The sequence below is a fragment of the Onychostruthus taczanowskii genome, unplaced genomic scaffold (assembly GCF_017590055.1).
Source record: "Onychostruthus taczanowskii isolate IOZ18803 unplaced genomic scaffold, ASM1759005v1 scaffold7, whole genome shotgun sequence".
NCBI lineage: Eukaryota > Metazoa > Chordata > Aves > Passeriformes > Passeridae > Onychostruthus > Onychostruthus taczanowskii.
This window is the reverse complement of record NW_024504786.1, coordinates 9,540,324-9,567,610: the sequence shown is the minus strand read 5'-3', so window position 1 is coordinate 9,567,610 and position 27,287 is coordinate 9,540,324. Positions and strand designations below refer to the sequence as shown.

The following is a 27,287-nucleotide window of genomic DNA, read 5'->3' as shown; positions in this document are numbered from 1 at the left end:
CTTTGTTATGTTTATCTCCAGTCTCTGGGGCTAATCAGATTAGCAGATAGCATAATCTTGCTAAATATCTGATTCCCTTCTGAGCCCCTGGGTGTCAGCTTTGCTGGTCCTTGTGGTTTCTGTGGGGGGCTGTGGAGGTCACTCGGAGGCGGCAGCTGCGTCTCGCTGCTCCTGCGCTCGAGTGCAGCTTGGGCTTGTTCTGGCAATTTCTGTTACAGCTTTGTGCAGTCAGTGTGTACGTGAAGATAAAGTCAGCTAAAAGGAATTAGCTTGGATGATAGGCCTGAGGATCTGCCCTTGGTCCACATTTTTAAGTTTTTTACTTCAGGTTCTTTGACACAAGTTCCTGTTGCTACTTGTGAGACAGAGGCTCTTGGGTTCCAGGAGCACTGCAGGTGGCTTGGCCTGTTTGGAAATGGCAGTTGGACCCATCTTCCTGACAGGAGCACTGCAGGTGGCTTGGCCTGTTTGGAAATGGCAGCTGGACCCATCTCCCTGACTTCTCCAGCCTGCAGAGCCTTGGTGTGGGCTGCCAGCATTGCTGGACATGGCTGTAAAGATGTGACAGAGAGTAGGACTGGGACAGGTCTTCTGGTGGATTGCGATGGAGCTCAGTTCTAAAGTGTGTTTGATGGGAAGAAGGAAACAAGTGGAGATGAGAGAAAAGAGAAATACAAAATCCACTCTAACTGCAGAAATTGGAGGTGTTGGCATGTTTGACTTGTCTGCAGCATACCATGTACTGAAACAGAGCACAGCACATTTCGGCCTGAAAAAAAATGGTTTTAGTGACTGTAAGAAGAATCTGTATGGCAGCGCTGTGTATTTTTAAAACACATCCAACACATGCAGTGAGAGTATTTAGAATGTTATTCCTTCTATATAAAATAGCTTTGATTTTTTTTCATTTTTGAAGAAGTGTGCCATGCTATTAATATAGCTTAGAGCTCTATGCAGATTGAAACTCTGTGTTTCTTTTAAAAAAAAGTTTTGGCTACCAGAGTCTAAAGTTGCAAAAGCCCTGTTTGTACTGGTAATTGGTTTTTAGCTGGAAGGTTTGCTGAATGTATCCTGTACTAGATACTTCTGCCCACTTTGCAACCAGTACACAGAGCCCCCACATTTCCTGCAGACTTGTCTGAATTGAGAGAAAGCTCACCAGCGTTGACAGTTCATGATGATGCTCACGTAAACCCAGCATGGATTGCTGACTTGAGGAGCACTGCTATTTAACAGACTTTACCTGCTGTCATGTCCCCTTGAAATGATGCCAGCTCTGTTGTTGGTGGATGTAACTTAAATAGTTTGTAGTCTTTTATGGGGTCTTAGAGTTTGTTAGTTTTTTTGATTGTATAGAGGACCAGAGCTGACTCTCTAGCCCTTCCCTAAAGCCTCAGTGCTTTCCAGAGAAGGAGGGTCCTTATGCTGGCATCAGGCTCTAGTTCTCTGAGTCCTCAGCACAGACTTAGGCTGGTTCTCTTGGAGCAGCAGCAGCATCTTGCCTGTCTGCTGACTCCTGCCAGCATAGAAGAAACTCCAGAGCCTCTCACAGATGCAATGATCCTTTTCTTCTTTTTTTCCTTGTAGCCTTAGGAATGTCTTTATGGAGCTTAAACAGAGAATTGAACACTTGGAGATAAGGCCACAACAGAAAAAACTGATGGAAAGCTCTGGATAGAAAAAGTACGGACTTACTAATGCTGTCAGGGGTTTCCAGTCATGCTGCCTCCAGCACTGGAGCTTTTCCCCCCCATTTATGAACACCTTCATTGTGTAACAGTAGCAGGAGAAAAATCAGCAAGTCTAGTGAGATCTCCTGAAGGAGGACACAGGTTTCATACTCAGGATCTCTCCACACAAGGTGCAAGGGGCACTTCATGATGCACATACCCCATACGTATTTATTTAATACTTCAGCTACTCCAGCCTACAGTTTGTGTAGGAACCCCACTTTTATGGCTTGCTGGTGTTTGCTCTTTTATCCTTCCACATTGCCAAGACTGATCTCCACACCACAGATCTGACTTGAATGGTTGCCCTTTAAATTGAACTGTGTTTTTGAGCATCTGTAATTTTTGGGGACAGATGATTGTTGTTGATTAAAAGGGTTTCCAACACTGGTAATATATTCCTGAACTGGCAGTAAGTGCTGAGGTGCTTCCTTAGAGAAGTGTTTAATGAGCTGGAGAGAAAGTTTAGCATTTCAGAGGCAGCAGAGTGGAGAGGAGGGACTTGCCCTGCCCTGATCAGCAGGATTCAGTTCCTGCCTCAAAGATCAGACTTGATCTGTTCCAGGCTCCTCTGAACCAAATTTTTTCTCTATGTTCGTTGAAGCTAGTTTTTCCATAAATGAGACTTATGTAGGGGTACAGGTGGAGCAGTGCAATAACTTGGTTGTGCATTGTAGTCACCAAAGTGCTTTTACTGGACTCGTGTCCTGTCAGATTCCAGTGAGGTTTTCCGTGCTTTGGCTCAGGGAATGGCAGGCACACCTATGGATCAGGCACCAGAGGGAGGTAGCATTTTAAAGCAGTACACTTTTTTTTCTCTATTTGTCTGTCAGCTGTCATCAATATCTGAGGGTGCGGTTGCTGCTGCTGTGGCAGGAGCTTTGCTTTGACAAATGACAACGTGGCTGCTTTTGTTCTTGACCAAGAGGTGTAAAAGTGATGGATGTCCCTATCTGTGGTTTCCACCATGGCTGGACACAGGAGCAGAGGCAGTGAAGCAGGCACACATTCTCTGCAGCTCTGGGGTTGTGATAAAGGAATGAGTCTCCCCCTCTCTTTCCTCCCTCTCTGGATTTCACTGTAGGGGCTTCAGTTACTGCTTGATTCTTAGACAGGTAAGCTGACCTTTTTTGTTTTTTAACAATTTGTCACAGAGGTATCAGTCTGAAGGAAGGTTCGTCAGGGTAGGATTTATTGCTCTTCATTTCCATAAAACCCACAGTGAGTTAGAAACTGTTGGAAGCTATATAGATTAAAGAAGATAAAACACTAAGTTTTAGGTTCTTATTTTCTGAAAGGATCCCTTTTGGGTGGATCTTAATGCTTGTATTGAAACATATTTAAGCTACGCAGTTCATAAGAATTAACCTTTCCTGAGAAGGGATCACCCAAAAGCTGAACCCTTCTAAAATTAGGAATACAAATCCTCCTTTTTTTTCTTTCCGTGTCACAGAGGTGAGGATAATGTAATAATAAAAAAAAGAAAAAAAACAATAAAAATGTTGTTTGCTTCCTGGGTACTTCTGGTCCAGAATTGCTTAAAAATGTATGTTTGGCCTGAACATACTGCCATTCCAAAAACATTAGCTAATGGGGAGTGGTGTGATCCCATCACCTGTAACATAAAAATATTGCTGATGTGCATCATGGAAAGCCCCACACTGCATTTGTGGGTGGCCTCATAAAGGTGCAGCCATACCCTGAAAGGGGTCTGGAGAGGGGCTGGGAGTGTGCTTTCCTCACCTGCTGCACGTGCTCAGCTGTCATTTCCCATTTCCTGCTTCTTGGATTATTTGACACAACTGTAGGGTTTATTTAATTCCTGACACTTGGATCTCAGCTCAGTACTTCATCACCCCTTCTTCCTGAGCCAAAATTTGCATTACAACCTCCTTAGAGCCTCTGTATTACAAGCAGCCTCTTTTGACCTAGCAGAGAAAAGCCTAACAGGAACCAGAGGCTGGAGGAGCTGGATGAAGCACGTCCTGTGTCAGAATGGAGGTCAGGCTGGATGATAGAGTGGACCATTCAGTCCTAAAAATCTATGAATATTAATATGCATCTATTATAGTGTAGAGTACAGTGAGGTCATTGATTAATGCCATTCCTGCCCTAAGCCGTTGTCCTGTAAGGGAATTCTCCAAGCCTCCTGCTTCTGCTGCTGCTCTGGGGCACCTCACTGACTAGAGGTTAATTATCTGTTGTGTGGCTATTAAAACAAAAGACTTACTGTTTCGAATTCATCACTTTTACGTTCAGCTGAATTACTGTTTCTCTTGCAAGTATGAAATGGGATCACCCATCTCACTCTTTTCTCGCAGACAGTTCTCTAGAGTTTTGTCAACCCTGCTCTCCAAGGGCAGGTCACAGTTGATGTAGGTATTAGATTATTTTGCCTTAAAAATTCTCTTGCCTTTTTGCAATAATGTAGTTCTGTCTTCTTCCAAGTCCACATCTATGCTCTTTCTACTTTCATGACCACAACTGCACAGAGCACCTCACTGAAAGCATCTAGGTGAGGCACCTATGTCCAGTGTCTTTCTGAGTGGTTACAGTTAATTTGGAATCCAGAAGAGTGTTTGGTTGGTTTAAATTGTTCCCTTCAAAACATGTTACCTTAAATTAGACAGTGCTGACTTTCATCTCCCTTCATTGACTATTTATGTAGTTTGTTACCATGGGTAAATAAAACCCACCCTACTTTGTTATGATTCTGATTTAGTTCCATCTTGGGGAACTGGCTTATGCTCATCCGCTTTTCCTAATTGAGTAATAAGCTCTGGTCTCAGGTCAGAACCTCGGGATTCTACAGTGCTGGTATTTTTGCTGTGCTAAAAATTAAGTAGATCAAGTTGTACTGGGAATTTCCCCAAGTAGCAACCAGTTAGCTTTATGGAAATACTGCTTAGAGAAAATGGCTACTCTTACATCATCACAAAAAATCAGATGTTGCTGTGCCTTTTGAAGAGGACTCGGGAGCATCAGAGGGGAGCCCTGAGGCATGAGTGGGAGGCAGTCCTGTCCTGGCAGCTGCTGATGACAACAAACCATTGGCTGCTCACTGCTGTGGGAAGCTGCCAATGGTTCATCCAGGTCAAAGTGCCCAAGTTTGGGGACAAACCCAAATCAATGCAGAGACTGAGATTATGCCTTAGCAACCTTGAAAACAAGCAATAATGTGGGCATTGTTAGTTCCTGAGGCTGGTGTTCATCATGTGTTATTGGCCAACCCTTATGGTTAAGGCTTCCTCAGACGTTTTTCCTGTTGTCTGCATGAACCCTCCAGGGCTTCCCAGGGGCCAGGCAGAGCAGCAGTGTCAGGGGCCAGCGCTGTGTTACACAGCACACAACAGGAACTGATGCTGCCGGGGTTCAAACGGGAGGAGCTTGCAGAAAGTCCAGTTCCTGGACCTGAAAGGCTTAAGTTATTGCTGGTTTCAGGCTAAAATTATAAGTAACTCCAGAATTAAGGTAATTATTAAATGAGTAGTCAAAAATATTACTGTTTAAATGTTTATTTTTTAAAAATACATGGAGGACTTACTGGGATTCCTTGCATTAGAAATTTTTTCCCTCTAGCTCAGTAATCCCTTATGCTGCTCAGGAGTTTTCCCTGTATAGTTTATAGATTTAGTAGTCTGATGTAGAGCTATGAATTCATAAACCATTCCTGTAATTTGGTATAAATCTGAGTTTGTTTTGGCTGGAGTCTGGTTAACTGAGGAACAGGAGGTGGGCTGCCTGCAGACCATGTCCATGTGCTCAGTGTGGGACTGCCCTTTGCAAGGGGCACTGCTTGGGTGGTTCTGCAGGCTTGCCTGGTCCAGGCTGGGGCTCTCTTGTCTTCTGGAGCAGGTAAAATATGTCTGCAGTGAAGGAATACTCGGTAATATGAGGTTACCATTTGTCAGTGCCAAATATTTTCATCCCTGTGGAGCAAAGGGATGTGGGAGTACCTGGCAGCCCTGTAGCTGCAGGAACCTCAATCTGCTTGTCTTTAGCTGTCCTCTTGCAGGTATATTGCAGCCCAGAGGTTACAACTGTGGGCAGGACTGAGCTTCTCTGCAAAATTTGAAATAAAACTGTGTTTCTTGAACTTCAAAAAGGAATACAAGATTTCTACTTCAGCAAATAGTGCTGGAAGGGAATTTCATCTTGCCTTTTTCTGCTCAGACAGGATTGCTCTAAGCTGTTTACAACAGATGTTTGTCTAGCATGTCCTTAAAAACTTCTGGTGAGAGAAGAGCCCACCATTTCTCCAGCAAGCTGTTCCAGTGTTTAACTGGCAGTATATGTATACCTTGGGAGTATGGTATAGAAGTTTACCCCAAACATCATAACCTTAATCTCCCTTTCAGCAGTTTTGTTACTATGAATTGTTGACCATTTGCATGACATGCAAGAAGAAAAAAAAAAAGAAAAAAGTTCCTTTTCATCTTTCAGGCTTTTTTCCAGATCCTTGAAGGCTGTTCTCACCCTCCCTGCTGCCACTACTCCTCATCTGAGTTCATCTGAGCTATCTCAAACTTAGCTAGAGTTGTTGGGTGGTTTTTGTTCTGCTCATTTGCTTTCTCAGAGTAGCCAAGGTTCCCCAAAATACGCAGAGTTTGTGACAGTTTTTAGTAGTATTCCTGAAAACCACATGTCCTTGCAGTCATTATGATGCAATATGCTGTTGGAGACACTGAATTTCATTAGAAACAGGGAAAAAGCAGGAAGATAACGGCTCTATAGGAAATAATTCAGAGGATTATACCAGTAGTGCACCTTGAGTTGTTGTTAATTTCTGTATACGTAGAGGTGACAGCCCATGACTGTTACCTGTCTGGAGTTGTTACTGCACGCCTGCTCCCTTCTCCACAGAGCTGCAGGAGGGCCAGCAGGCCCAGCCTGGCTGCTCCTCATCCCTCCCACCTGCAGCGTCTGCTGCCTTGCTGCTCTCTGCTCCCTCTTCAGCTAATGGATGTTGCTGTGTTTGGCTGCATCCTGTGGGCAGCCTTTCTCTAGTGGCTGACCTTACATCTAGATGGAATCACTTGTCATGGTGGATATTTCCTCAGTGCACGGGTCAAATTGCTGTAGCTATTGGTAGGAACAGGCTCCCTCATTTCCCAGACTTTCCAGTGAAGCTATTAGGCTGCTTCTACAGTTAATATTTTTCTTTTGAGGGGGTATATTTCTTGACAGTTGATCATTCCTTCTCCTGGAGGATGCAGCAGGTGAGAAAGGCCCTTTTTTATGCCATGTCCTGGGTGTTTAAGTACTAGAATAAAAGGATTTGCTCAGCCTGAACACATTCGTCAGCTCCCTCTCCAGCCAGCTGGTTCTCAGTCTGAGCTCCCAGACTGAGCTTCAGAGACGTTAAGCCTTAGCTGCTCTGCTAGCCTCAGTAACATTTCTCTCCACCTGAAAGATTTAATAACCTCTTCACTTGCACCACACAAAGCAGGTTGTCTTAAGGATCCAGACAAGCAAGGCACATACATCCTCCTCCAGCATGTAGGTTATTACCTGGAGATTGCAGATGGGCACTTCTGCTGTCTTTGCAGAGCCCCTTCCATGTTCCAAAGAGCAAGGAGCTAGCCATTATGAGAGGACAGCAAATACCCTTGTCTGTACACCCTGATGGATGGCTAATCAAGGAGGACCCTTCCGCAAATCATAGACTTGACTAATTCTGGCTCTTGGTATCAATGGAGGATCCCAGAACTGCCAGGAAAAAGTCAGAGTTCTGAGAACAGGTGGTGGTTACACACTGACAGTTTCTCTTGTCAGTGCTCAGACTTGAGTCCTTGTCAGTCTAATCATTGCCTGCTGACTTGTACACAAACCTCCATAAAGATCCCGTTTTACCGTACTGTGTCTAACACAAACTGCTAAACTTTCCCCTTCTGCCATGAAAAGCAAAGTGGCTTTATCAAGTTGAAAAGTAGTAATGGCTCAGCTTTTCCAGGGAGGAGTTTAGAGTTCTGACCATTAAATGCAGTTTCTTCAAAGGCAGGGAGAAAAAAAGATGGAATAGTGCTTTGGTTTTGTTGGTGCTGTTTGAATACTCCCATCAGTACATCCTCCTCCAAATGTTTCTCTAGAATCTCCGCCATTCTGGGGTTAGTAGGCCAGCAACACCATTACTTGTCAAATTGGCAAGAATGTCACATGCCTTGTGTCTAAAAGTGAGAAACCAGTAACTGCTTGTCTTTGCTCACCTGCTTTGTTGATTGATGCTAAGAGATCTGATGGTAAAAAACGTGGTGTTTGAAAGTTCACTGCTTGGTGTCCATGAATTATCTCTTGAACCTGCAAGTGAGTGGGAATTAGAAACGTCTGTAAGAGCTGGATACAATGGGAAATGAAAGAGCACTTGACAAATCAAGAAGAAAGATCTGTTTATATGAAAAACATGCAATATATTTCCTACTGCATTTAGTTCTTGTGATGGTGCCAGAATCTAAATAGTTTAGTTTCTCCTGGGTAAAATCAAAGTAATTCTCATGTTAGAGGAAAAAGATTGTCTGCTGTGATTGCTGTTGGCAGCAGAACCTCTCCCTACTTCCATGGTCACATTCAGTGCGCTGGGGAGTTGCTAAAAGCAGTTTCCTGACAATCGAGGTTTGGCAACACTGGCCTCTGTATGCTGGTGCCCTTATTCACAACATGGCTCTTGATAGTGTATGAACAGTCAAAAATAAGTAAGAACACACTGATGCAAAGAGTTAGTGGAATCACCAGTCTAGGATAGTGGATCTCCTGCTTTCATTTTTTCATGTCAGAATTGATAAAGTTTGTTGCAGTCATCATTCACTTTTGATTAACTGATGCAGCCTTCTTTTGAGCTGTATTTATATCTCAGATGTCAACCTCTCTTTTTGCAGTGACAAAGGGTTAGTTTAGTATATCCAAAAAAAGGCAAAATCTATTGTTTGTGGCTCTAAAATGCTCAGTTACTTGATTACTTAGTGGAAGTTGCAACTGGGATTCATTTGATGCATCGACTTAACATAATAACTGAATGTAAATAGATGTGATGTGTTGAAATAGATGTGGGAAGTGTCTTTCAAAGTGTTGAAATGTTAGTAGTGTGTATAGCAGTCCTGTGTAGTGGGAGCCCTATTGATCCACTTTTCCTTTAGAGTGCCAGGGATTCTGAAATTCTAACAATTGTAACCCCCACATTTTGTGATGCACTGCGTGAGCATCGGTAAATACAGCAGAAGAATTGTTTGTCTCACAACCAGTCGAGCAGGGAAAGTAAATAGTAGAAATCTGATTAAAAAATAAATAGAAGCTGTGTTGTCGAGCCAAAGGTGTGAGGAATATGACAAGCACCAGGGAATAACAGTTCCAGGGTGCCTGGGAATAGCACTCTTCAGGGGCTTGCCATTCCCTGAGCTAGGGTTGCAAGATGTGAAAACATTGGAAATAATTGTAAGTGAAGTTTATTTGGAAGGGATGTGGCTGCTAGTCAAGTAATATTTCTGTGTAAGAGAGATAAATTTGCAGGTTTATATTCTGCACTGTTCCTATGGTCTTGGAGGTATTGTAAGAAGTCATCTTTCATTAGCAATGGTCATTCTTTATGCTTACAGCAGAGAGCTTGTAGATGATTCTGAACACACTTGAAACATTGGAGAGCTGGACTGACTCCTAAATGTAGCCCTTCCTGCTAAAGGCAGGTAGTAAAAAATTTTATCTTCTGTGAGGAAAGGAGTGCAGCATCATGGACTGGTGTCTGGGCACACAATACACTGGTACTGAGCTGGTTGAGAGGATGCTGCAGCACAAGATGTGCCAGGCGAGGTGGGAGGGAGATGGGTTAGTTTGGCCTTAGGATGAGATGGATGCAAATGGGACCTCACTGCTGTCTTCAGCTGCCTGATGGGAGAGGGTGGAGCAGAAGGTGTAGAGCAGGAGTAGTCAGGCTCTTCTGGCAGGTTTGTGGTGATATGATGAGAGCCAACAGAGACATAAACTCCAACATGGGAAATAGTGATAAGCTATAATAACATTTTTTTTTAAAAATTCCCTTGCCATGAAGACAGCCAAGCATCATACCAGAGCCCTAGGGATGTTTTGGAATGGCCACTGTTGAAAATACTCCAAGCTTGACTGAATGGGGCCGCAGGAAACCTGATCCAGATTCAGAGTTGAACCCAGCTTTGAAGTTGGCACTGCTTTAAGTGGATGTTTGGAAAGGATGACCTCCAAAAGTCCCTTCCAAACTAAATTGTTGTATGAATCATAAGCTCTTGACATGCTCAAAACTGTGGCAGGGTGTGTGTGTGTGTGCACAGAATGTATATGATGAAACAAATTCAATGTCCATTTTGTTTAATTTCTTTTGTTATTTAATCTACTGCATTTGATTGCACTCCAATTTTTTTTTTAATCTTTGAGACATATGGATGGAGTGGAGCTCGGTGTTTGCTGAAGCCAGTCCCTGCTGCTGCAACATGCATCCAACCATGTCGAGGAATCCAATTAATAAGTCTATTGATGTGGTGATTAGCCATGTTTGAAAATAGTATGTTTGTTTATTTAAACGTGGGCTCTGATGGATGCATGCAGTCAGAGTGTCTGCCATCTTTAGTCATCCAGTTGCTCAATAGCTGTCATAATAGATAAGTTTAGCAGAGATGAGGTAGAGAGACAGAGGAGATTGTATTGAAGTTCACTATTAATAATTGAAATCAGCTTTTCCTCCTGGAGGGCAGAGCAGACTGGAGGAGGCTGTTTAACAAGGTGGTCTGTTCTCATTCCTCAGAGCTTCCAGAGGTTCAGCTGGACATCACCACTGCTCAAGTGATCTAGTGCTGGTGAGGGTTCCATTTCAAGCAGGAGCTTATACTGGAGACCTCTTGAGGTCCCTTGCCAGCTATGGTTTTATGATTGAACGGAGTCTTTTCCATAAAGAATGGAAGAAAATGGTTTGCATTTTTCTCCCCTTTTTCACCTATGTTGTTGAAGAAGTGGTTCCAGCTTCATGAAGACAGTTATATCCGATCCAGCTTTTATTTGTGCTGCATATTTTTCCACCCTTTTCAAGTGCACCTGTCAGAAGGTATCTGAAAACACACAGTTTTCTCAAGTGACTAGGACAAGAATATTTTAGGAAGCTGTCACTTGCTTAGGTGAGAGGAAATACAGTCAAGTTTGTTTCAACATTTGCTCTGTTTTTCAGCCTGGCCTATAGCATGGGACATGAGGGTTCAGGGTGTCACTTCTGGCAAGCAGAGCACGTTCTGAATGCTTGGTGGTGGATGGGAAGAGCTGAGCTGCTCTTGGACCAGTGAATGTCTTGCACTTTCAGAAAGCAGTTATCTCAGCTGCATGGTCTTTCTTGGCTGTTTGTCACCAAAAGTTAATGGAAGATGATAGAAACAAAACCACTTTTCTCCTCTAAAATTCCTGATACAAAAAAAATCTGTAAGCTTCTAGTATTTACGTAGAATATACTGGCTAAGATGTTAATAATATAATTTTCTGTGAATTTATATAGAAAATTTATTGAAGGATAGAAAAAAGCAAGTTCTAGGAAGTGTGTGTCACTACTACTGCTTTGCTATGGCTTCCTCCACATAACAGCCCTTTTAAAACTCTTAATGCAGGGTTTTCCTTGTTTTGTCCATAAATGGAATGGTATTCTGAGTGTTAAAGAAAAAACCACAATACAATGAAACACAAAATATTTGCAGTACTCTAAGTCATTTAGCTACATTCACTCTCTTTAAATCATGCCAAAATGGCAACAAACCTGAATTTTAAGGAAACTTCAGAATTCTGAAAGAGGAATTAAAGAGCAGATGTCCCAAACAGTTGAGATCTGCTTCCTCAATAAAATATCGAGCAAAGAATTGGAAGGAAGAAGGGGTGTAAAAAGAATATGTGTTTCTTCTTAATCCTGCTTGTCAAGTCCTAAATTCAGGTTTCTGCTTCCTGTGCAACTGCAAACTCACACTTGGGCAGCAGTGAAGCAGCGATGAAGCTGTTTCTGTCCTCCTTCCTTTCTGTAGCATACTTGACAATGTGTGACAGTCCTGCATTCAATTTAAGCTGTTTTAATTTTAGCAGTCAGCATTCTGACTGATCTATTCAAGAATCATTATTCCAGGAAGGAATAAAGACACCACATCTCTGCATCCAAGAAGGAGATAAGAGTCAGAAGAGCACTTCCTGAGTTTTTTTCAAGTTCCAAGGTCTGTGTTAAAGAACTGCTGTTCTTCTGCCCTAGGTTTCCTAACCAGTCAGCTGTTCTGCTCTCCAGAAGGGATTCCACGAAGGGTGAGCTTGGTTGCAAGCCAGCCCATCAGTGCCTAATGGCATTATGTGCAGTGTGGATATAGTGAGAAACCACTCTGCATGAATTACATACATGGGTGCCTGTTAATACATTAAGAACAGCACTAATATTGCTCTATATAATTTTGTGAAGTTCATTTATTCATACGTGGAGCAACAAATTAGCAAAACAAAAGTGCCTGTAATATTAATAATTATCATAGCAGTGTGAAAGATAAATCCCTGTCTGCTGCAATGCCACTGTTGAATTTCTTAGTACTTTCAGTTGGGTTTTCTAATACTTGGAATTTAAAACACTGGCCCCCAAATACAATTTGGTGCAACTCAGTGAAAACACTTAATAGATTTTAAGATGCCTGGAGTAGGGGACTGTCTTTCCACAGGGTGGTGGACTGATGTGTCACTTCTCTCTGGGATGCAGCAGTGTGATAGCTTCACAACACCAAGGGAGTTGGAAATTTTAAATTAATGTGTGATTAATTTCCATACTGTCATCATCCTTTTTCAAAACTTTAATTCATATGCCAGCTTTATCACTAGTAATAGTGGTAAAATGCTTGGCTGAAGGAAATGTGCATCTCGGATTATGACTGGTGGTTTTGGGTGATTTCAGCACTTCGCAAATCGTGTTGTCAGCTTTGGTTTTATGCTCTAAGCACACAGAATGTGGGCAGCTGCTCTTGTGCTGGTGGCCTTGTTCTCCCAGATTACCGTTCATCTGTTTTTCTACCTTTATCTCACATTTAATTATCTGAGATTATATTCTAACAATGCTGAATTACACGTTCTGTATGACTCGACAGCATCGTTTGAATTTGCACAGTAACCAGTGCCTTTGAGGCTGCTAGCAAGTCATGAATAAACTTTATTGTTCCATTGCCATGGTTAAAATGGAGATCTGGACATGTACTTGAATATGAAAGTGCAAGGGTAGGTTTCTAAGTAGTTCAGTTAACAAACACTTCTTGCACATGATCAGCAGAACTGCCAGTTTTCTTGAAGCTTGAAATGGTATTTCATGAGGGCATTATAAATGTGATCTTATAAATTAAACTAAGACTGAATGGGTTCTTGGTTCATTTTAAGTTACACAGAACAATTAATGAAAGCCATATCCAGCTGCATAAGTTAATTTTAAAGCAAGAAAAAAAGAGGGAGTGAGAAAAAAAGGTGATGGTAAGATGATGAATGGTAATCTTGAGATGCCCAAGCCCAAATGCATGTTTTTAGTAAGATGATGGTGATAAAGTATTATGGATTCTATCAGAAGAAAGCATGAAGCAAGAATCAACACACAGTATCTTTTTCTCTTTTGTTTTGGTTGTTTGGTTCTTTTTTTTATTTTTTTTTTTAATGAGATCTCTAGTCTATGAAGTCTCAGGGGTTGTGTAAGACAGAAACATTTTACTGTTTTAAGAAGGGTGTAAAAATGGATCTGAGGTACATTTTGGAGGAAGGAGAGGAAAGGCACAGAGATGGAACATAACCTTTTTCAGCTAAAGGGTTGTGTTTAGTACTCTGAATATGAGTGACAACAAATGACTTTAAAAACCAGTCTGTTTCCCCACAATGTTTCCATGACCATAATTTTGGAACCGTTTTCCAGTGAAAAGTGTGGTTGAAGCTCCAACCTATTTTAAGCTGGTGCATGATCCCTTTACAGAAGAGGCTGTGCACTGCAGTCCTGGTGAGGCCATGGGACAGGACTGTACTTGAGAGCCTCTTCCAGCCCTCTGCATCTGTGCATTTTGGCTGTCCCATGTCATGCTTGCTCTGACAAGCTTCAGTGCTCAGTGCTGCTGCTTAGTGTTTGTGTTTCAAATTCCTCTTTGATAACAGTGACAGGCAACAACCCATTTGATACCCTGTTGGTGTAACTAATTCCAGCTCAGCAAATGGGGAGCCCCACTTTGATAAACATTTTTTCTTGGAGAACACAAGCGGAGTTGGCAGGCACCTACCTTCAAGTCAGACTTTAAAACACAACATGAAAATCAACGATTGGTGATAGGCAGGGGATTATTCCTGCATGGGTAATTCTTAAGCAAGATCCATTTGCCTATATAAAGGTATGCTAGCTCACTGTTAATAGACCTGAGCGACTAATAAAATTCACTTGAGGCAGGCATAATTGGACAGGCTCTTTTGTCTCATCCTCTTCTTTCTAGGCTGCATTATGGTGTAGCAATGTGCTGACTTGCAGTAGGTTAAGAAAGGCTGACAATCTTTCAAGCCTCAGATTCATGGAGATTTGTGTTTTACCCCAGTGTATGTCCTTCACAAAACATACTGGGATGTCATATCCCCAAGGTGAAACAGTGCTTTCTTTCTCTTGCATGTAAAGCCTAAGAGGTGCAGTTAACTTGCTCTAAGGTAGCTTGTCATCCTCCTTGTTGGTCTGGATTTTAGATCAGCAAATTGAGTGTGAAGCCAGGAACCTTGGGACTCAGTCAACAAAGCAACAATGGGTGAGAGAGACTTAGACATAGCACTCTAGGAGACAAATTTGTTTTCTAAATATGTCTTCTGTAGACTCCACAAAGAGCTTAAAAACAAGCTGAACCTTGCAGGTTTGACATCCATGTGTGTGTCCCTTAAGTTTGTAGCATGTGATAGTTTTGTCCAGCAGTGAGAATGAAATTAAATGGTGTAGGCAAATGCACTTCTGGCAAGTACACATGTGGCAAATCTCTGTAAGCAGCGTACTTGTCTTCTTGCTCTCGTGGCGTGTGCAACCTTCCATGTGTTCATCCCAAACCTGAGAGGCAGGCTGCCTGGTAGCTGGAGATTTAACACGTGCTCCTTTCCTGTTTTTAACTAGGAAAGTTTGTTTCTGGGTAGCAGGCAGTGTTCTGGCTTGGTGAGAATAGAGTACACTGAAATACCCACTCCTTGATGGAGAGTGTGTGCTGCCTTGCCAAGATACCTGCTGCAGTGGTGATGTTAACTGGCTTTCCCTTTTCCCATAGACACAGATATTGTCAGAGGTGCTGAAAAAGAGATAATTCATGACGTGATAGATTTTTCTCCTTTAGACAGATCAGTCCCTGCTGAGTGCACTGCCATGGAGCCTGTGGCATAGCTGGGTGCCCCAGCAGCCCCAGTGCCACCCACTGGCATGGCTCCCCAGCCCCACAGGTCCTGTGTGCAGCCTTTCCTCTGCAGTGCACCCTCCAGCCTGTACACACATCCTTAGCCAGCTCTGGAAGTTCAAACTCAGCACCTTGTGGTCCCGTTACGTGATCTGCTAGGCTTCAGGGTAAACTTGGCAGCCACAGCAACTTTCTGCAGCGTGGCAAATGGTAACTTCTCCATGTGGACTTTGGCTTTCTGCATTTCTTGCAACTCTGTGCATAATTGGGTAAAATAATGTAAAAGTTTGGTGCAAGTAAAAGGCCACAGAAAATAAAATCTGGAACTGTGCCTGGTAGCTGGAGATTTAAGAAACTTGGTTTAGAAGCAGAGGCTGAGCTGATTGTCTACACAGAGAAAAGTTATTAAAGTGAAAAGAGGTTTTCATTTTATCTGTTAAATTCATAACACAGCAAGGAATGGGTGCTAGAAAAATTAAATCAAGAATGCAGAAACATGAAGGTGATTCATTTTGATGTCTTTCTAGAACTCAGTCCTTTCCGAACCAGAAAGCCCTAGGTGGTGGAGGGAACCAGGCTCCTCCTGGCATGAAGCACCTGCCCTGCTCTGTGCACAGGGCAGAGCTAGGTTGTAGCAGCTGTAAAACTCTAAATCTCTGACATCTGCCACTGGGTCTCTTTACTGTGGGATTTGGACATCCATCTGGTTCTGTGGAATCAGAGATTTTCCATGTGCATATAGAGTCATTTTGGGATAGCCCAGGGGTGGTTCCTGGACAGGACACAGTGGCTTCTGGAGTTTTCCTGGCTCTGCAGCATCTCAGTCTCCCTGCAGCCCCCGGGCGCTGTGCAGCATGGCTGTGACACTCCGTGTGGTCCTTGTCTGTCCAGTGTGGAGGGTTGCAATTGCTCAGCAGCCTCCTGTCAGCACAGTCTGGCTGCCAGGTGGAGGTGGTAGCCCTGACACTGAAACTGCTCAAAGGGCTTTTCAGTTGTGTCAGGCTCTGTGCCTTCATTTAGCCATTGCAAAACTACACCATTACTGGGTAAAAAATGCTCTATGACGTCTCCCAGAAGTTTTCAAACCTTCATTTTGAACATCTATCCAAGCTTCCAGTGAGACCGACTTGGAAGAAGCCTTTTAATGGGGAAATAGACCTGTTTTTCTGGGAATTTCAGGAAAGACTGTGTCAAAACGACTGAGACCCTGAGATTAGCTTTGTTGGTTCGAGCATGGTGCTGATCACACCAGGGTTGTGGGTTTAATACCTATGTGGGCCATTCACTTAAAAGTTGGACTTGATGATCCCAGTGGGTCCCTTTCAACTCAGAACATTCTGTGATCTACTTTTTTCTTTCCCCCACTTGAGAGTATTCTGCTTGGGTATCTAGGCCCATGCTCTGGTAAACATTTAAATGTGGAAATTATATCTCTTGGTTTTCTGCAGCCTGTACTACAGCTGCTGCATGATGAAACAGTTGACACAAATAGGAAAAAAAAAATAAATTACTGTATTATAGAAGTGCCACCATGTGCTTGCTATCATTAAGCAGAAAGTCTTCATCTTTACCAGTAGATGTGGCAGGAATTTGGTTCATTACTATAGGAGGAGGACAGAGCAACATACAGTGGCATTAAAATGAAATGCAGGTCCCTTCCTAAGAGCCCAGAATGCCTTTGCTTTAGTAACAAATATTCTGAAGAGGTCACTTATTCTGGCTCCCAGTTCTGTTAGAATCATTCTGCTATGGTATCTGTTTACAAAGTAAGGTTTGCACTCGCTTTTAATTCTTAAAAGCAGAGGAAAAACCTGAACTTGGCAAAGCCTTTTGAACTGCTGAATCAAGAACTAGCTGCTTAGAAAAAAAGGAATTAAAACCTTTTAATCCTTTTGTGTTAAAAAAAAAAAAGGTGTTTAATGTGGTAGGCATGCTGGCAAAATTAATTTTCATGTTTTTTCAAGCACAAGATTTCAGTTTTGTCTGTTTCCTGGTTCTGCATATCTTAGCGGGTTCTTTACACCATGCAATATGCTTTATTAACTTTGAAGTTTTGAAGAAATTTGCAAATAACAAAATGCAGATATGGAAGGAAAAGTAAGTTGCTAGGAGCAAGCACAGCTGTTCTGTGCTGCATTCGGCAGTGTGCTGATGACTTGATTTTAGAGCCCCTTGGATGGGGGTTTTGTCCCTTGTACATATTGTGTGCAAGAGAGAGGTAGCCTGAATTCAGGTACTGAATTTTGTGTATGATTAAATGAATGTTCTATATGTATGCATTTGAAAGCCCTTAAGTGAATGTTGTGTAAATGGTGATAATTGGAGACTGTCTCCCTGCAGTCCTTTCTCAGGCTGAATAAGGTCTAAGGCCAAAGGCCCAAATGCTTAATTGTATTAAACACAGAGGCTGAAAAATTTATTAACTCAGAAAGTGTGTATTACCAAGTTAATTGGAAGTGCCTTTAAGCTATTACCAGGTGGAAATTTGACTTCAGGTTTCAGTTTTAAATTAAAGCAGAAAACCATTCTGTGAGGCTGCTGGAAGGTCTGTAGTTAGAGCAGTGTTTCTCTGCTCTACTTTGTTTTTCTGCTCTGTGTAATGCTTGGTATAAATGCTGGGAAGTTAAAGCTGAACCCATATATAGCTCTGGCTTTTCCCCAAAATATGTAAAAGGCTTCACACACAAGCTGTGCGTGCTCTGGGGAAACGTAAAAGCAGAGGATGGGAAATGAAGGCAACCTCAAGTTCTAGAAGGATGTTTTACTGGGCTGCTTTTCTAGTTTGTTTTTAATCAGTATTCTTCAGTTGTAAGCAGGACTGCTTTCTGCTTCTTGGAATATTTTTCTTTTTCTGGTTATGTGTTATTTCAGGTATTGGAAGCAAAAAAGAATGATGTCATAGTAGAGGGATGGATTTATTCCCCCCACTCCCTTCCCATGGATGACAGTCAGTCAAAGCCCAGGGATTAGCCAGAGTTAGGGATTTTCCTACTAAGATGTAAAGCAGCTCACACTGATAGCTAGCCAGGCACTTTGAGAAAGACATTGCAATTACAACATCCTGGAAAAATAACGGAGAAAATTTGCCACCCTGTGTGCAAAATCTGTAGGCCCCCTGCAGATGTGATATGGAGAAAAACCACCTCCCCACTGCGTTAAGGTCTAAGTTGTCTACATAAAATTCCACAAATAAATCAGCACCCAGAATGTGCCTTGCACAGCATCCTCGTGTGATGGCTGCCTGAGACAATTCTGGTTCAGTATCGTCAGTTAATTTTAGGCGTTTAAACTTTGTCAACAATTTCCATGATTCATAAAGAGACAGAATTAGAAATTTACTAAAGTGGAATACTATGATGACAGACTGTTGCTGCAGTTTATTAATATCCAGTAATCATGGCCTTTACACTTGAGTGAGCTAATGGCTTTTAACCCATATTGCTGTGGAATAAGCAGGTTTATCCAAACATCAGCATTTAACAGGGAAGGCTGAGTTTCTGTTGGTGAAGGTTGATGTGTATGTAACTGTCCAGACACGAACTAAAAGTACACAGGGCACAGGAGGTTTTAAGGTGTTTCTTCAAGAAGAAATTTTAAAATACTTGATCTTTACTTAAACTTGTGAGTATAAATCCTGTGTTGGCAAAAGGGAAGAGGGCTTGAAAATGCCTGTCTGGCTGTGGGAGTTCCTGCTGTGTGTCTGCGGAGACACCTCAGCCCTGTCACAGGCTTTGCCTTTAGGCTGGGCTTATGCTCAGGAAAGAGCCTCTTTGCCAAGATGGTGAAGAAGCAAGAGTTGAACATTGTCAGAATTACAAATACTGATAAAAGTATATGTTTAACTTTGCATGTATCCTTGCATTCTCCTTTAGTTATGTTTACTCCAGATAAAAGCATAGTGGATCCTGCCTGCTGAAATGAGTGCCTTGAATCTTAGTTCAATGTGTTTCCTGCTGATGTTTAGGGAGAAGCACAGCTTCTGCTGAATGACTGCTTTTGTTATTTTTGTAATGTGATTTTTTTTTTAAAACTGAAAGTTACAGAGGTCATTGAACATGTCAAAATATCTACTTCTTGTAATTTTGGATATTAATCATTCATTTCATTTGATTTCATTTTGTACAAACTCAAAAGTTATCTCTGAGTAACTTCATGGAAGTCAGGAGAAGGCGGCGAGGAGAAATGCAACTTGCTCTGAGATAATGTTTGTAGATTTGATTATCATGGACATTCACACTTGAAGGTGGAAAACTCAACCACTAAAATTGGATTGAAATAGCAGAATCATTTGTCCTAGCTGTTGGGAATCTCTAAAGCATTAAAACAAAATAAGATCATAAAAAAAGAGGAAATATGCAGGTAACATGAGGTAACCTGTAATTCAGATTGATCTGAGGAATATGTTGAATTCAGAGTACGATTTTCTGTGATTGGGGTGCTATTAAGTGTTTTTTTAAAGTGGATGGGAGAAAGGGTTATGATCCGTATCCTGAATAAAAAGAAAATTGTGGAAGTATCTGAGCATGCAACACCCCACCACATACATTTGCATTTATTTAATAAGTACATTGCACCAAACAATAAAGAACAGAAGTTTCATTTACAAAGTGCTGTCATCTTAGTGAAATAAAACCAAAATAGGAGAAATAAGGAATGAATTAGGATTGTGCACGCTGAGACACACAGAGGCTTTACTAAGCTGTTGTTAAAGAAATGTTTTTACAAGGCTCAAACAGGCTCTTCCTACACATAAATTATGCAAGAATAAAAAGTGCAAGTTCGAAAAATTGTATTTTGCCAAACAATATTCCTGCTAATCACAAAGCGGCAGGAACTACATTTAAATGATGGTGGATATATTGCAAGGAAAGCATAAAGATACTAAACATAAGGATAGCTAGAGAGCCCACTGACTTATCTCCTGCCCTGCAATGGATGCTTAGCAGAAGAATCACCGATTGGCTTTCTCCAGAGTATCTTTCCAGTAGGCATCCATCCATGCACAGGTATCGATCACCCAGGATTATAAAGGAACCCAAGAAAGAGAAATACTTTAACTGTATATAAAAGCATGGGCCACCTTTGTCTTCTAGACCACTTCATTTCCACTTCAAAGTCAGTCATGAACATGAGGAGGTCTGTGTCATTGTTGGTTTCTTCCCAGTGTTATAACTGAGCCGCATCATCATTTTTCACATATTCATCCTGACAGCAGCCGTGTGAGAACAGCAGGTTAGTTTTACAGAGGAAGGTGAGGCACAGTTGTGCCTTTGTGTATGTGACAGGGAAGGTTAAAGGCAGGGATTTAAACCTGAATTTCACAATTTCCAGGCTCAGAAACTGATTTCATTGTGATCTGTTCATTACAATGTCAGTAACTTCTTAATATTCATTTAGGCCAGGCACCTAAATAAGATTGCCTATGTCTATTGTATGTCCTTATCCAGTTCATCTTATATTGCAACTGTAATTTTTTTGTTCACAGAGGAGTCTGCTTCCAATCTTAATTTAGCTCAAGTCACAAAAGCTTTTGGATAAAAATATAAGCTTCCCTCTCCTACAACACAAGTCTTATTTTTGGCTGCCCATCTATTTAGAGTAGTGAGAACTTGTACCATGAGGACAGAGATTTTTTCTTCAAAATCTCTCACAGCAGATGGGTGTTCATAGAACACTTAATTGTAGACATGTTCAAGAATACATTTTTCCTCAAACCTGTGTGTGACCCTTTGGAAGAATAGCATCCACAGGAACAGAAGGAGCATTATGTTGCCAGTCCCTGAATTAAAATTTTTGAATGAGGAATATTTGATGTGGGTGCTAAATCCTGAAAATGCATCTGAATTCCATTTAATTTTCCCATTTATTTTAAGAAAATTATGGATCTTTGAAATAAGACAGGTTAACATTTGTGTATATTATTACAAGGAAACATATTTTATGTGACATTTGTGTGCTTAATGCGTATCAAAATGCAAGCATCTGTGCTAATTACCCAGGACCCAGCATTATTTTTCAAGGATCTGGCTAGTATTCAAGCCAGGTAATACAGATTGTGTGTTACTCCTCAAAGACCATGGTTCACATAAAAAGCACCTTGCCAGGTTAGAGGGAGGCTACACCTCTGTCCTCAGCCTTGAAGGAAATCTGACAAGAGACACTTTTCTCCCTGGGAAAGTCCTTTGTGTTCACTAAGAAGCTGTGCAGCCTAAAAACAGCACATGTGATCAAGTGACTCTGAACTTATCTGGTAAAGAAAAGAAAACCTGGAAAATGGAACTGAAATTTTACTCTTCTGCTACAGATGTTTGGTAGGGCAGATTTTAAAACAGGTGCTGAGATGGTTTTCTGATTTATAAGAATTGTTTCACAACAAATTTTCCAGAATAGCAGGGAACAAGTGATTTTATATGTAACATACAGGTGAGAGAGGCATCTTCATGGCTGTGCCTGGCTCTGAAGTATCCTGCAGGAAATGTGTCAGTGGCTCTCCAGGAAACCCGAGGTTCTGTCTTTGAGGGCTTCATGTTCCCCTCCCAAACCCATCACACTGTTTTGCAGGGAAGGGCAGACAACAGCCATACTGGTTAGAGCATACCTGGCTGTCTCTGGCTTTCTTTGCACGTTCTTGCTGACCTTTTAGAATATAATTCAAAGGAGCTTTTCTTTTGAACCCTTCACACACCCAGCTCAGGACACTGCATGAGTTTTCTGCTATTTTTCCAGGATAGCTCAGTAGAGCACTGTGCCTAAATCTCTGCAAGCATCTCCTACATGCCATGAGGCCCTCTTTGGGATTCGCTTTATAGGATTATCCACAAATCTGTGCTTGCTCGGCAAGTGGCTTTTTCAACACTACCAAATGTGGAAGGAAAGTCCTTTTCTTCTGAAATGTTGTTTTTTTGGTTTTAATTTCTCAATGGAGAGCATGTCTGAGCAAGTTGTTATTTTTCTGCCCCCAGCCAAATAAGATGAAGTCAGTTTCTTGCAAGAGAAAGAAATACTCTATTTTTTACAGTCTTCCTTCTCAGGACTGTGTTGTTCCCATAAGCTTTCTAGAATAATTTTGTTTTGAGCAAAGACCAAACAGAGAAAATTTCAGCCAAGAAGGTGAAAGTTTTCCCATTCTCCTGCCTGAAGCTTGTGAGTGAATAGATGCGAGATCAGTGGCTTCTATTCCTGGTGTAATAGGAACTTGCTTTTGAAGCGAAGAGCAAGAATTAGTTCAGAGTGTGAGGCCTGAATGTGCTCCAGGGATCTGTCACCGAGCAGAGAGCCCAGGGAGAGGAAGACTGGAGTAGTTTGGACTTAGGGGAACTGTGCCAGTCTGGAGTTGTTACTGCATGTGATGGAGTAAGTGAAGGTGGGTGTGATGGGCACCCAGCCATCCAGCACCTCTCCCTGCTGTCATCCAAGACTTGCTCAGGAGGTTCTCTCAAGCTGGTACTTCAGAGATTTGTCTTTGAACTACAACAGGTCTTTTTCCTTTCCCCGCACCCATTAAGCTTTCAACAGAAAATCTTCAGCTTTGGTCCATAGGCTACCAGGGAAAGGACATGTTTTCACTGCAAAAGACCCTTCAGTTCCTTGTATTTATATGTGGCATGTTTGAGCAACAAACAGTTAAATTAAACCTTCATACATTCATAATCTTGTATGGACACCCCTCATTTTGAACTTAGGGAGAGGGAAAGGACAACATGTACATTATTCTCTATTGTCAGTGCATCCTTATTATTTCTGACTGTGTTTCTGGCGCTACCCTAAGAGTGCAAATGCTCCAAATGGACTAAAAAAGACAGCGTGTACCATGATCTGGCCCTGTCCCCAGTGTTGCCCTTTGGAGGTAACTAGCGATAGTCTCATGGCAGCTTTCTCTGGGCAGTAGAGTTAGAGAGATGTTGGTTGGAGGGGAGATGGGGAGGTTGTCTAGTCCACTTCACCTGCATTTTTCACAGACACCAGGAGTTTACTGGATACTCTGTTGTGCTTGTGTTAGCTCTCATTGGGATGAATTTTGGGGTTTGCTGTAACGGTTACCAATAAAAATACACTCATGCCCGACTCTCTTGTCCTGGGGCCAGGACTCAGGATTATAGGTTTGCTTAATTAGTACTTACCTTCCATTTCAAAATTTCAGGGCATAGAAATGTTTAACATGCCTTTGTAGAAATACCCTTTCTCAGACTGAGAATTTGGTTTATGTATGGGTGTACTTCTGTGACCAGTCTTGGAGGATTTAGATTGTTTCCAGAAGTCAGTGTCACTCAAATGTGCAGGGGAAAAAGGTTCATTGCAACAATGTAAAATCAAGGCAGCAGGTTTTTTAGCTTTTACTGCAAGTGAATGTTCAGTTTCCTTTTGTTCTGGTTTTAATAGTATTGATCTTTTTTAAATGTACAAAAGTAAAGTAAGTCCTCAGTGTATGTGCTGGGAAGTAAGTATAAAGTCAGAGATATAATTGCATTGTATTCTTCAAGGACAAAAGTTTTTGGATTCTGCTGTATTTGCCATTTGAAAAAAAATTACACTACTTTACTAAGATCACAGAGTAAATAACAGAAAATCAGAAAACCAAATCAGCTGCTGAAGTGCAATACAAGGCATCAGCTCAGCACACTGCATAGCAAAACAGTCAATCACAATGCCATCACTAGCAGCCTGAATGGTAAATTAACATTTCTCTGGGATAGATGAGAGGTGAATAAACAGAGATATATGTAAATACAAACTAAGTAGAAATAGACATGATTATAGATGAGTAAATATGTGGAATCAGCATCAGTTAAGCAAGCAGACTTAATAATTGCTTGCTGTTCATGTCAGGACAATATGCCAAAGCCTTTAGACAGCAGCCATCATGTCTTAAAAGGCATTTTCTGGGGTTTGAGCACAGTCCTGGGGGCTCTCTACACCAAGGATGGCAAAATTCAGTACACTTTCGTGAGGAATTTCTGTGGTGAGGCCTGGTCTGTGATACTCCTTCAGAGAAGCTTGTTGAGGGTAGAACACGTATCCACTTCTGCGCAGGCCGTGCCGGACCCGCCGTCCACCAGGGCCTTTTGGAAATCAGGGTGAGCGAGCAGCAGAGCTGCAGGTCTGCACTGCAGTGTCTCAGCTGTGACCCCCAGATCGGCCGAGGTTGGGGCTGGCATGTCCCCGCATGGGTGCTCGGTGGCTCCCTAGCACACGAGCACGGCCTGTGGGGTGCTGCAGGTTTTGAAGGGTCCCGCTGCCTCCACAGCGGCTGACTGCCAGCCCCTCTGCTGTGGGTGGCCTCAGCTGCTGGGTGGCTCTCCAGGTGGTGACAACAGGTCTGGCCTCGTCCCTCACTCTGAAACCAGTGGGTTGGCCTCAGCCAGCTGCAGGCCTGGCTGTGGGCTGCCAGGAAATGCCTGCTTCACCGTGGTGTCTCTGTGGGCTGCAGGGGAATACCTGCTCAGGCACCTGGTGCTCCTCGTGCCCCTCTGGCTTGGTGCTCACAGGGCTGTTTCTCACTCTTTACCTCATTCCTCACACCTGTGAGGTGTTCTGCCTTTTCTTAACCTGGTAACACAGAGGCACCACCGTGACAAGCCTGGCTGTGCCATGCTGTGGTGCCATGGTGGGACTTCTGTGTCCAGCACAGGGCAGCCCTGACCTCTCCTCACAAAGACCAACTTGCAGCACACCCCAACACCCCTCACAGGCAGTGGTGCTATGTGGGAGAAGCTAGAAGCATCCTGGGCCTTTAGCAGTCTCCCTGGCCTGGGATACCTGCACTGGAGCAAGACAGAACCTGGTCTCTGGACTTCGTCAAAAGCAGGGAGGATTGAAGTAGTTCACTTGGTTGAGTGGCTGTGTGCATTGTCACACCATGCCACACTGCCAGGACAGGGCTCAGCATAAGCAGTTAATGTGAGCTAAACCAGAAGGTGGAACTAGGCTTGAGGAGGTGCCACAGTTTCAGCCAAGTCTCGCAGGACTGCAGTTCAGGGGTGAAATTGTGCTCCACAGTTGCTGAGAGAAAGGTGCTGTGTCCTGGGCTCTGCTTCATCCTGCCCTGAGCCACTGCTCTCCATGCCCTGCTTGGAAAAGAAGAAAAAAACATCTTTGTGCCAGGTTAGGAGCCCAGATCTGTTCCACAGAGGCTTTGATGATGCTGGGGCTCCTCGTAGGATTCAGATGCCAGTATCTGGAGGCAGGGAGGGGTGGTGAGGGGATGAGGAGCAGAGCATTTGCCCCTGCCCTCTTTAGTAGCTGCCACTGCCTGCCTGGTTCAGCTGTAACTGCAACTGCACCCGTAGAATTTAAATCTCACTTACATTAGAAAAATGCATTTAAAGGCTGCCGTCTGTTGGGATCACCGAGTTTGTATCCCACCTAGATCAGGGAAACTCAGCCCTCAGTTTGTCTAGAGGTCAAAGCGCTTGGGCTGACAGATGTCATGCCCCTGTCTCTCAAGGACACACTCATGGATGTGTCTGGAATGTGAAGGTGTGGAACCACCAGCAGCTCTGCTGGGGTCATTGGTTTGTTATCTTGGGGTTGAACGGGTTTGTTCTTTTACTCAGGCTCCTTTCTACGTGCCAGCAGCTGTCTCTGACCTGTTTATAGGCCAGGTTCATCTTTGAGGTGGTTGATCAGAATTGTATTTGAAACATGGTCATAGTGTGACCTGTGCATGGAATGGCATCATGGGTGGACTCTGTTAACTCTCCCTGTGGAGTTAAATGTTTTAGTGCTTTATGGGAATATGGGATCATCAATGTGTCTCATGAGGACAAAGCAGTATTTCAGGATGATCCTCAGATCACATAATGCAAAATTTTCCCATACAGCACGTACAGAAGAATAATACAACCATTCAACCCGGATGCATAGTGTTAATCCATCTGAATCTGCTATGTAAATCTTGAAGACACAGCTCTATTTTCATGAGATTTTTAATTGATTATTTAGATGTTATATGATACTTTTTTTTTTTTTTTCCATTTTTGCCAAGTCTTTCATGCCTGAATGCTATTTTGGTTTCTTTGCTGACTTTCATTTCTAGTGATTAGTCTCTTAACAAGCATAGGCTAGCCACTGCAGGTTTCCAGATACTTAAACTGTAGGATTTTTATGTCAGTTCAATTTAAAATGAAGCTAAAGGTTGCTATTTGTATACTTAAAACTGTATCTGTTAATTTTTATGGATGTGTTAACAGCTTTCAGTTAAACTAATGTCAAGATATGGTACATTTCGTAGGTTTGGTGTGTCAGCTGTTCTGTAATGTCCAGTGCTATGAGTATGGTATAAATCTGCAAAAATCCATTTATTAAAAAATAAACTGTAAAATGGTTCCAAATTGTCATACACCTGAATGAAGGCCCAGGGGGCAGGGAGGAGCCTTCTATTACCCTCATTTACAGGCAAGCCAGATGGACTTTATCTATTTTAGGAGAAAAAGGTACTCAAGCAGAAACTGTCCTTGTCATGTTGCAGTCTGCACTAGATTTGTGTGGCTGAGGTCATTCAGCCTGAATTTGTAGTAAGAGCACCAGTTATCTTATAATTTAGATTAACATGACACATTCCGTGCTTATCTGATGTTATGTTCTCATGGGAGTGATTTGGTTATTTTTCCAGGCAAGCCAACGTTTATGAAGGCTCCTGAAGATCAGATTGGGATTTCTGGAGGAGTGGCTTCTTTTGTGTGTCAGGCAACAGGAGAGCCCAAACCTCGTATCACGTGGATGAAGAAGGGGAAGAAAGTCAGTTCTCAGCGGTTTGAGGTAATTACCAAAAGGAAAAAAAAAGCCCAAACCCAAAAATTTGGTGATCAATCTAATCCTCACAGGTCTCAATTGCACAATAATCATCACTGCAACCTGGGTATCTCTTCATCACTACAATACAGAGTGTAAAGCTTTAGTGTAAAGCAGGCTTCCTTCCCTGCAGCAATGCAATCTGTGGAGCAGGTGGTGTCCTTTGAGCACGATGCTGGAAACACACCAACAGGACATCCTCCTTCAGATGGGAGACTGGGGCTTACAGAGAATTGGATGGCAGATAAGAGCTGGATCTAGCAGTATTTTTCTTTTTTCATTGTCAGAATTTATAAGGCACCTCTTTGACCTGCAATCCCCAGTTGAATTCAAAAGTGAGATGCCAAAACAATACTGGAAATCTTTCTGAGTGATGGCT

At 42.5% G+C, this 27,287-nt stretch overlaps 1 protein-coding gene across 3 annotated transcripts in view; it reads left to right on the top strand.

Annotated features, from left to right (window-relative positions):
* The window catches only part of PTPRF (protein tyrosine phosphatase receptor type F), a 376,830-nt gene that overhangs the window by 155,028 nt on the left and 194,515 nt on the right, over window positions 1-27,287 (top strand). For all 3 annotated transcript variants that reach the window (XM_041421648.1, XM_041421647.1, XM_041421649.1), the window contains exon 4: window positions 26,730-26,875. In XM_041421648.1, coding sequence (XP_041277582.1) covers window positions 26,730-26,875 — 146 coding nt within the window. The remainder of the gene's footprint in view (window positions 1-26,729; window positions 26,876-27,287) is intronic.